Here is an 11,940-nt window from a genome sequence, read left to right on the forward strand (position 1 = left end):
GATCTCAAAAATGATTTGGACATTTGGAAAATAGGATTTGGAGTGCTGGATTCTTGGATTGTGACTGGTAGTAATGAGAATCAACATATGAAACTCATTTTTTGTGATGCAAAGGTTAGATGAGTTAGTTAAGATTTGTTGTGATTTCCTTTATGATTTATCAATGTTACTTATTAGTGTACATTTTGATTTATTTATATTTTTTGGTTTCTTTCTCGGATTTAGGGTGATCGAGTTCATGTAATAACTCGATATAGACAATTGGAGCATTAGAAGGCTTTGATCGAGGAAAACAAGACTTATATTTTGTATAATTGTCATGTGTTTGATAATGACATTGCATTTAATCCCTTTAAGGTTGTTTTTGGTTATGGTACAAAGGTGCAGAAGTATGACAAGTTAACTAATGTTCTTACTCATGAATTTCGCTTTAAGTCATTTAAGGAAATTCAAGAAGGAAAATTCAAAATTGACGTTTTATATGGTATAGTTATGTGCTTTAATTTATTTATGTGTTTTCGCCGATTATAATGTTCTTATATATGTAATTTTTTTTCCTTAAGAAATCATCGAACTTCTTCATGAGATTGTAAAGCAACGCCAATTGGGACTGGAAAGAAACCGTGTACGAACATTGTGTTGAAAGATAAAAGGTATTATTTTCTAATTTGTCAGCATCAGATGATAGGATTTTGTATAAGTTTGATAATGTCTTGTAAGATGTCTTTCCTTATGCAGTGGGAATATAGTTGATGTAACACTATGGGAAAAATACTTTTAAGCTTTATCAATGACAACCCAAATAGATGTAACAATTGGTCAGGATCGAGGCTGCACATCAACCTACATCATCCGGTTGTTGAGAAGTTTAAGACTTAGTAAGTTTGCATTATGATTTCACAATACAGTGTTAGACTAACTTATTATTTCACAATCTGATTTGATTGTTTTTTGACCATGTTTCTTGAATTGTTGTCGTGACCTTAACACTTCTCAAGCTCATAGTCAAAACTTTAGTCAGAACTTAAGTCAGAGTTCGGCTTCTTCTCAATGTACTTTGTACAACGTACTTCTCAACATACTTAGTCAAGGTCTGCTTTATTTATGCACAAACATGCTTTGAGTTTTTTTACGCACAAATTAAAAATACATATTGCATTATTATTTATTTCATGTGCATAATTTGTGTTAGGATACATACTGCATCACTATTTGAAAAACAACTAAATTCAATCCTAACCAGTTTGGATGGTATTATGAGAGTTGCACCAAATGTTCAAAGACATTAATGTCAAATGGTGCTAGCTATAGATGCACATGTGGAAGTGATGCTTAATTTCCATTTGTTTCAACAATGTTAATTGGTCAACGGGGTACATATAATCCACATGCATGCATTTATCTAGACTTTATAGGAAGATAAATTAGAAGTCGTGGTACATTTTCTTTAGCTTAAAATCAGTTATGCTACCTTCATTTTATAAATTATATGTAACTATATTCGCATACATCTTATCCATGTGTATTGCAGTTATTTCCCTGTTTAGCATTTGCCAAACGAAGTGTCAAGAACAATTCTGAAAGGAAAGCGCAAAACAATCACTCTCATTGATGACCAGACACAGAGAAATCATAAGTGTCGCCTCTATGCAATTAGAATCCATTGATTATAGGTATTTAATATGCTTGCTTTTTTTGTTTGGTTGATCACTATATCCAAATATGATTTAATTTTTGATGATGCCGTTTATTTGTTTATAGTGTTTCTTCAATAATTTTCGTGAATTTTGCAGTTTTCAAACTCAGAGTCATAGCTTCAAGCCTGATAAAAAAAATTAGAGAGAAACTCAACGAAGTCCAGTATTTTTTTTAGGCCTAAATTGTAACTAAAATTAGTTTAAACAAATTTTTAATTCTTTAATAAATTTATTTCTATACCCTATACCCTTTTTAATTATTTTATCAATCATCACTATTTCACAAATATTAATCTCTATTCAAGATTTGGTAAAACTTTCATAAATATTTTGATAAAGATTTATAATGTTTGTGAAATATTCATAAATTTGTTCATTTTTCCTCTGAAACAATTTTTTTTATAAGATACGTTATTAAACCCGTGCGAAGCACGGGTTTGTAACTAGTTTAACCAAAAAAAAAAAACCAAAATTCAGAAATTGATAATTTAAGAGGTCTAAAATTGGAATGAAGTTAAATCTATTTAACTTAATGTGTGTCCCTTTTGCGCTCCATCCATGTAATGTAACTCAAACGAGAGAGAAAGTAAGAAATCCTACGTGACAAATGGGAAGTTTGTGATTGGATGAAAATACCTCAATCTACGTGGGTCGGTTTATGGTAAGTAACCGATCACTAGTTAATTCACAGTTTGCCACGTAAGCATAAACGGTTCATCCTTCTCATCTCATTGGCATGCACATTGCACTCGCACACATACATACTTTGATAAAGTTTACCGTTCTCTTTGACCTTTGACTCTTTCGGTAGTAAAACTTCTAAACCCTGATTTAATCATTTTCCCCCAATTCTATCTTTCTCCGATCTGCTGCAATTCTTTTCTCCTAATTAATTGCAGGTTCGTCAAATGTGTTTTTGGTTTAATCGTTAGATCCTTCTATTATTATTATTATTATTATATTTTTAATCATTTCTGTGATTGCAGCGGAGGCCAATCTCGCACACTAGATCCATCATTTTTGCTGCGAAATGAAGAACACGGAACGAATTGCTAATTTGGCTTTATTAGGTTTGTTTTACTTTTTTTTTTTTAGTGAATTTTATTGTTTCAGTTCATACTCTTGCAATGTAATGTAATAGTAATGTGCTTCATATTAATGTCATTTTTGTATGTTGCCGCAGGTTTAACCTTAGCACCGCTTGTTGTCAAAGTAGATCCAAACTTAAATGTTGTTTTAACCGCTTGCATCACTGTGTTTGTCGGATGTTACCGATCCGTCAAACCAACTGCACCAACGGTAAGTACTTCCCATGTACATAAGCTGTTTTGTTATCTAGATAAACTCAAATTAGCCAATCCGAACAGGCCCTTATTCTTTTATATATTGCAAGTTCGTTAATCTCAATAATTTTGTATTGAATTATGCAGGAGACAATGTCCAAGGAACATGCTATGCGTTTTCCCTTTGTTGGAAGTGCAATGCTATTATCACTTTTCTTGCTATTTAAGTTTCTATCTAAGGACTTAGTGAACACTGTGTTGACAGGCTACTTCTTTGTACTCGGCATTGTTGCACTTTCGTATGTTCTTTTTCTCTGCACTTCTATTATAGTTAATCGAACCTTTTTTTGACGTGTTTTATATCATAACACAATTTTTCTCTTCCACTTTTTGCAGGGCAACATTATTGCCATCTATTAAACGCTTTCTGCCAAATCATTGGAATGATGATCTCATAGTCTGGCGTTTTCCATATTTTCGATGTATGTGACACTGAGTATAATATAGGATAATGTTTAATTCATTCATGCATTGGTTTTATGTTTTTTGCTACTTTTAGGTGTCTTGTACTGATATGTTTCCTTACACCTATTTTACACAGCCGTCGAGATTGAGTTTACAAGGTCACAGATCGTTGCTGCAGTCCCTGGCACTTTTTTTTGTGCCTGGTATGCTCTGCGCAAGCATTGGCTGGCAAATAACATATTGGGTCTTGCTTTCTGCATCCAGGTTTGATGCTTTACCTATATTCATGTCTGTCTGCGATATTATCTTTATGTTTGTATGCTTATAGTTAAATTGACAGGTTCGTAACCATTTAGATGGCAACGCGATTAGCAATAAAAACTTGATTGCGTACTAGACAAATAATTTTACCTTTTATTTATGCCAGTTACATAAATTTGGAACAAACCAATTATACATAATAACCTATTATAGGTTAAATTATGGTATTTAACTTGGAATAAAATTTGACAGCACTATTCAAGGTTTAGCGGTGATAGGTTTGCTTGTATTGAAATTTGAAAGGGTGTATGATTTTGCCTGTCAACCATTTCTTTTATTAACTCATGGTTGTTAATTGAACCAATAATTAATTATGTTTTGTGCATATTTTTGGTATTCACTTTCCTGGTTTGAAATGGAACAATACCTTTTTAGAAATTAAGCTTATTCTGTAGAAAACAGGCACTAGAATAATAAATTAAATTACTATCTAAATGCTACAAGTTTGTAAACTTTGTATAAAATTGTGAATCAGTCTTCATTACCGTAATTAACACCAGTAACTCCATCTGTAACGTTTACAGGGAATTGAAATGCTTTCTCTTGGCTCCTTCAAGACTGGTGCCATTCTCTTGGTATGTTTTTTTTTTCCTTCTTTTAAATTGAACTTGGTAGTGCTCAAAGCTTCATTTTTTACTCTTTTACATTCACATATTTTGCAGGCTGGTCTTTTTGTATATGACATTTTCTGGGTTTTCTTCACTCCTGTGATGGTCAGCGTTGCAAAATCATTTGATGCACCAATTAAGGTTAAAATCTTTGCTGAGTGCAATGGAAATATTTGTTTGTAATTTTGTATGCATTCGTGTGAATTTTTGTAGTCTACTAGCCATGATAACTATTTGATAAAAAAACTTGAAAGTTCTTTCTAATTATGTTAATTAAACTGTTTTGCAGCTTTTGTTCCCCACAGCAGATTCTGCAAGGCCATTTTCAATGCTTGGACTTGGTGATATTGTTATCCCAGGTAAGATTACTCTGTTGATGCATTGATGTCTTCCTTTTGTGAAGTTGAATTTAAAAATACAGTTTAGTTCTTAGTATAAATTTGGTGTTAAATTTTTCAAACTGTGCTGGGTAGATGGAGACAATGGAGAAGGGACCAAATAATTTTAACTTATTTACAGTGTGCATTTCTCCTTGCTGTCACAGCATGACTTCAAATTTTGGGACTTAAAATTGCCATGAATTTGCTAGAAATGGTTTGTAAAAATGCCTGTTATAACCGGTCCTATGGGGAACTGTAATACTAATTGAAAAAGAATAAGGGAAGGGATGGAATGGAAAGGATATGTATCCCTTCTTCTCCCTGTTTGGATGATTAATTGATGGAGCAAAGTGGAAGGGTCACAAATGTAAAGTTTCTTTATAGGTTCTACAACCTGCAATTTGAAGGGGAACAAAAAAATGAGGGTTCTAAAAGGGAATGGCTACCCTCTGTTTCTTCCCTTTTATAAGTTTTTAAACTTCCAAAGTCCAAACAATGAGATTTTTTCTCTTTTTGACATTTCTCTTCAATACCCCCAATGCTGCTAATCCAAAGAACAAACTTTTAAAGCTAAATTTAAATATCCTGTGATGATATAGTTTGTTGCCCACATTATCTAGAGAATCAAATGTAGTACTATCAAACAACACATCAGTAGACGTGTCCAATGTCAAACACCGACACATGGTAGTTACATTCAATCATTTCTATTTTCCTAAATTAGTACCAATTTCTTCAAATCAACGCCGTGTCCAATATCTGTGTTTGTGTTAGTGCTTCATAGTTCAAAGGTCTTATACTAGTTTTAGTGAAGAGACGTTGTTCTGGCCCTACTTTTTTCATAATGAATAAACACTTTGCTGAATTTTAAGTCTTTGCTTAAATGGTCAAACTGTGATGTTCGGTTGTCGAGGCTCTATTTCAAAGCAATTTAAACACTCTGAAATGTTGCACACGGTGCAGCCGCAGCAGAGCCGCTGGATCTAGTAAATGCGCTGTGTTATGGCTGGAGAGGATCTAAGTCAAAGAAATTGAAATGATTAATTGTTTGATGCATGAAATTGATTTACACACGTGCGCTTATTCAGGACATGAACATTTGAGGCTAGAGCATGCACTCAAACGGTCGTACAGTTATATTGGATTCTTATTGGAATGACATAAGCTCAAAAAAAACTTATACTCCCTCCGTCTCACAATAATTGTCTCTTTAGCATTTTTTCTTTTCCCAAAATAATTGTCACTTTACAATACCAATGCAACATTTATTATTTTTTTCCATTACTATACCCTTATTTAATGAATTTCATTCAACTTAACTAATCCACTAACTACAATTAATAAGGGTATTTTAATAAATGACATTAATTTTACCATTGAAATCAACATAATTAATCATTTCCTTAATAATTGCGCACAAACCTTAAACGACTATAATTTAGAGACGGAGGGAGTATTTATTAGCTCTGCGAGATACCCTCTTTAGTGTTTATGTCATAAGATAAAACACAGCTAAGCTTCATCATTACTCTTCTAGATGTCCCGTAACTAAAAAAATATTAACTCTTTCACACGTATATTTGTTTATCTATTTGCATGTGTGCTCGAATGTGTGTATTAAACAAGCAGTTATGTTATTTGAACATCAAAATACATACACCGTAAGCGACAACATGTATTTATCTCTATCTGTCTCTTACTTTTTATCTTCTACCATTGATCTACGTCTAAAAAATAGACCCATAACCAAAGGGCACTGTATTTGAGATCAAACTTTGGATGTTCAAAAACCATTTATCTTCAATAAATTATCTACAATCAATTGGTTGTTACTTGGTATGTATTTTGACTGTATTTTTTTCAATTAGGTATTTTTGTGGCATTGGCTTTGCGGTTTGATGTGTCTAGAGGAAGACAGACCCAGTATTTCAAGAGTGCATTTTTAGGATACACTTTTGGCTTGGTTCTTACAATTGTTGTGATGAACTGGTTTCAGGCTGCACAGGTGATTCATGTGGTTTCATTTTTTTTTTTTTAAATTTTTTTTTTCGTTTGGGGGAATGTTGTGAGGATTGTGGTCATTGTGGCCAAATCAAATTCACTGATCGTACACGAGTCGCTGAGGTTGGTGATCTGCCTTCTCTATTAACGTTTTTCCCTTTTTATTGGTGTCCCTCTTGTCAGCCTGCTCTTTTGTATATTGTACCTGCGGTAATTGGATTTTTGGCGGCCCATTGCATCTGGAATGGTGAAGTTAAACAGGTTTGTTTCATTTCTTATTTCCATTTGCCCTGTTCTCATATCAATGTCAATCCATATTTTTTATGCATCTGGTTTGATTTCAAGCATTACCGGTGTGTAGTATAATTTTTCCTGTTTTGTGTTACATTTCCAAGTATTATGAGTAGTGTAAATTTAATTTACATTCCAAAGCTAATTTGCAGTTTATACTGTATGTGTGTGGTTTGAAATTAGCTAATTCCAGTGCTTTAAAATGTACTTAAGGCAACAGAAGATACATACATATAGATTGTAGAATATGGGCTTTGGTTAAATACCTTCTAAAGGCAACTTTGCTTGTTGTGACTTGTGACCAGTTTTAAAAGGTTCCGCACAATATCTTTTGTTGCAGCGAAATTTGAACAAATGTTGCTGAAGTTATTGGAAACATGATTTTATAGTTTTAAGTTGGTAACATCATGTTTAGAGCTTAAGGTGGTCGAAATGCGGTATGCTTGCTAGGTGTGGTTCTAACAACTTTTTACTTTCTATTAATGCAGTTGTTGGAGTTCGACGAGTCAAAGACTGCCGATTCATCTCAAGAAGAGAGTGATGCCAAGTCTAGCAAAAAGGATGAATAAGTTAAAGCATGTCCAATATCGGTGCTTCTGATTCACTGAAGAAATACTGTTACTTTCCTAGAATTCGGATACTTAAGCTAACTTATTCTGAAGCACACCTCTGTAACAGACTGTGATTAGTGAGAGAAAAAAAAATGTTAGTCCTATTTTTCATATTGGCAATTTGCTTTTGCTCCTTGACTGCCCAATCAGGGTTTCCATGGCAAACTTTCTAATGGTTTTCTCACCACTCCTCTCTCTCGGTACAATACGTGCACGTAAATGGTTTTTTTTAACACAATATTGACATGGTTGGTTAGGAGTGAAGAGTGTTTTGGTTTTGTTTTTCTACTACCATCTTTAACTAGTTATTCCACCTCTTCCTCTGTTTCTTCCTAAATACATTTTTATGAAGGCTATTTCCCTACTCCACTTGCAATTGTGATAATCAAATGTCTACAAAAGTGTTGCGATTTCGACAATAACAACTTGATGTGTGGAGCAAGGGATAATCAAGCAACCAAAACAAAGTGTATGGAAGTTATAATCACAAACAAAAGTAGAAAACAACAGCGAGAGAAAAGGAAGAGAGAACACAAAAGAATTTGTTGACCCAGTTCGGTTCAGATTGACCTAGTCTGGGGGAGAGAGCAGCCCTCCGTTCCACTATATGATGAGTAACTTTACAAAAGAGATATCAATGGGTTATAAGAATAAGTCTCCCGCCTAATTCTACCCAAAGTCCCAATCTCTTCCCGTGACCAAGAGACTCAATCCTAATAGTGTTTCCCAAGGTGAATCAACCTTCAAACCCTAGTTTGTTGCCAAGAGACAAACTCTATACAAACCCTAGTTTGATTTCTAAACCCTTGTTTCAGCCCCCTCTATCTCAAGGTTTACACTGATACAATGCCTATATTTATAGTAAAAGTAACTCCCATAAAATTGTAACAAATCTGGCCCAAAAATACGTTTCTGAAAAAATCCTGCATGCGAAATCGGGCCCCAATTTTACCAAATCGGGCCCCGATTTTACCAAATCAGGCGCCGATTTTTCCAGCACCAAACTGCTCCAACCTGCAGCCAAAATCGGGCCCCGATTTCTCAAATCGGCCACCGATTTCCACTTCCAGCAAACATCAATTTTGGCCTCCAAACTCCAATTTTGAGTCACTTTCACAACAATCTCCACTCTGACTCTAAATTAGTGATGATGCCAACATAACATCAACACCTTGCTGCTCTTTCCCTTGCTTCCCACTACACCAAGTAGCTCCACAAGTTTACACCCTAACTTCTTCAGCCATCGGAATGTCTTCAGCCTTCTCGAAGATGCTTGTAGTCCAACTACGCTAGGAATTTCAGGTAGTCCTACAAGACTATACCATAACCTCTTCAATACGAGACATCTCCCGCTTCCTTGAAGATATACTTGTGCCCAATCACCCTTGGCTTTTAGAGTAATCCACAAGTATACACCTTAACCCCCTTCAGCCATCGGAATGTCTTCCGCCTTCTCGAAGGTCCTTGCAGTCCAACTACGCTAGGAATTTTAGGTAGTTCCACAAGCATTCACCATGACATCTTCAACACAGGACATCTCCAGCTTCCTTGAAGATCACCTTGCATCCGATCACCCTTGGCCTTTTTTTTTAGGGTAATCCCGCAAGCCGTGCTATACATTCTTCAACCTCCGGAATTCCTTCCGTCTTCATGAAGAAATCCCTTGCTCACCATAGAGCATAACACCCAAGGTCCTCCATAGTCGTACCACTCCCGGTGTGTTCAACTCCACCTAAAGCCGAGCTTCCAACCTCTCAACTAGCAAATGAGTACATCCCACTATGTCTTCAACCTTGAAACTTCACCTCAACAGGTAAATCATGAGTATTCTTACCACCGCCTCTCCAGGCTGATCATGAGTATTCTTACCACCGCCTCTCCAGGCTGATGTTGAGTGTTTAACGTCTCTCCAGACGACCACCGCTCCACTAGGCATCACTCTCAAGGTGACCAACATCACCTTCTTCATCCTCCAAACAACACCACACCATCAGAGCACCCGCATCCTCAAGACGCACCTCAATGTTCTCCAAATCACCAATGATTTTGTTGAATTCCACAAGTAGCTCCATGATAGCCTTTGACTCTACCATCTTGAATGAGTAAAGTTGTTGCTTTAGGACTTGCCGATGAGCCAAAGACTTTGTCATATACAAATATTCGAACTTTGACCACATCGATGCCGCGGTTGTATCCTTTGCTGCTTCTCTCGAAACTTTATTCCCGAGGCACAAGACAATGACACTTCTGGCCTTGTCCACCATCTCGGTCTTCTCCGCTCGTGACATAGTGACCGGTAACGAACCTTCACCCTTCAAAGTTTTCTCACACTTCTGCTGTATTAACACCGCTTCCATAACCCAAAATCGTTATCGCCGGTAAACTTCTCAATATCCCACTTCGAACCCATGATACTTGATTATCCTTTGACCCTTGCCCCACGGTGGGCGCCAATTGTTGCGATTTCGATGAGAAAACACACCAATAACAACTTGATGTGTGGAGCAAGGGATAACCAAGCAACCAAAACAAAGTGTATGGAAGTTATAATCACAAACAAAAGTAGAAAACAACAGCGAGAGAAAAGGAAGAGAGAACACAAAAGAATTTGATGACCCAATTCGGTCCAAATTGACCTAGTCTAGGGGAGAGAGCAGCCCTCTGTTCCATTATATGATGAGTAACTTTACAAAAGAGATATCAATGGGTTACAAGAATAAGTCTCCCGCCTAATTCTACCCAAAGTCCCAATCTCTTCCCGTGACCAAGAGACTCAATCCTAATAGTGTTTCCCAAGGTGAATCAACCTTTAAACCCTAGTTTGTTGCCAAGAGACAAACTCTATACAAACCCTAGTTTGATTTCTAAACCCTTGTTTCAGCCCCCTCTATCTCAAGGTTTACACTGATACAATGCCTATATTTATAGTAAAAGTAACTCCGATAAAATTGTAACAAATCTGGCCCAAAAATACGTTTCTGAAAAAATCCTGCACGCGAAATCGGGCCCCGATTTTACCAAATCGGGCGCCGATTTTTCCAGCACCAAACTGCTCCAACCTGCAGCCAAAATCGGGCCCCGATTTCTCAAATCGGCCACCGATTTCCACTTCCAGCAAACATCAATTTTGGCCTCCAAACTCCAATTTTGAGTCACTTTCACAACAAAAAGTACTGAGCGAAGCATTTTCAACTGTTTTTCCAAAATTCAAGCAACATTGGTGATGGTCATTTTTTTAACTGGTCATTAAATCACTCACCAGAAGAAGAGCGCTTGGAACAATATATTGGAGCATCATAGGATGAAAATCCCAGCTATAAAAGAAGCTTTTGAAAGGTTTAATAGACTTAAGAAATGCAGACGGTCATTTGAATAGATATGGATTTGGGGATGGTGTATTTAGGTGAGAGATATGTTTAGCATATTCATTTAGTAATCAGTGATCACGCATTGCATTGCACTAGAGTAGTAGCTCCTATATCAGTTTGTTCGTTTTGCAAGGAATAAACATAGTTCCTTTTCAGTTTTATAGTTCCTTTTCAATTTTCCCCTTAACTTCTGCAAATGAGTTATTTCTTTTGGAGAAAACCGACAGATGGAGTATATCTGTAGTTGAATCCACAATACGATAATAAACGGGCTAAAGATAGTCTTTGCAGTTAGCACAATATTCTGCAGTGTCATTGTCTTGCGTACTATTTTAAGATTTTGGTATGCAAATTGCAATCTAACAAATTTCTACACATAAAATGTATTTTATAATTCATTTCCTGAAGAAGTATATATGTACATTTAAACCCAGACAGAGTTTATCCCAGAAAATTTTGTAAATAATATTTTATAAACACAGTAAGGCGGTTTCGTGTTGCACTGGTGGAATGCGATCTTAATGTCATAATATTTATTTTACAAAGCTTAATGAAATTTGAATACGACACATCATATAAATATAGAACCGTGTGTGACCCATTGAATTATTAATTAACTGAACGTAAAACGAGATTTCAGAGTTTGCAAAAGACACTTGCTCATGTCTAAGGCTAATACAGAAAATATTTTCAACTGTCTTCACTCCTTACACGTTTAGTAGGAAATGAATGCAACAATTACTTAATAATAAAATGTAACTTTTCTTTTGTGTGATCAAAATATAAATTATTGTTAATCCAAATTAAATAGTATAGGTGCAAATGAAAAAGTATGTATTTTGTATTGGGGATGTAAAGGTTTGCACTCTTCCGACCTTAAATATAAACAAAAAGTATATTGATACATTGTTGCTT

The 11,940-nt window shown here is 35.6% G+C and overlaps 1 protein-coding gene across 1 annotated transcript; it reads left to right on the plus strand.

The window, feature by feature from the left end:
* The first annotated feature begins 2,454 nt into the window (after positions 1–2,454).
* On the plus strand, positions 2,455–7,768 carry LOC146942677 (signal peptide peptidase-like). Its single transcript, XM_085756734.1, has 12 exons — positions 2,455–2,596; positions 2,684–2,767; positions 2,881–2,996; positions 3,128–3,279; positions 3,377–3,462; positions 3,582–3,709; positions 4,291–4,341; positions 4,429–4,515; positions 4,664–4,733; positions 6,623–6,759; positions 6,939–7,016; positions 7,535–7,768. Exons 2-12 carry the CDS (start codon positions 2,728–2,730, stop codon positions 7,613–7,615), a joined length of 1,026 nt encoding a protein of 341 aa, XP_085612860.1. The 5' UTR covers positions 2,455–2,596; positions 2,684–2,727; the 3' UTR covers positions 7,616–7,768.
* Positions 7,769–11,940: the final 4,172 nt, after the last annotated feature.

Source organism: Medicago sativa, chromosome 3 (assembly GCF_051527215.1).
Source record: "Medicago sativa cultivar Bolivia chromosome 3, Bolivia_mono, whole genome shotgun sequence".
Lineage (NCBI taxonomy): Eukaryota > Viridiplantae > Streptophyta > Magnoliopsida > Fabales > Fabaceae > Medicago > Medicago sativa.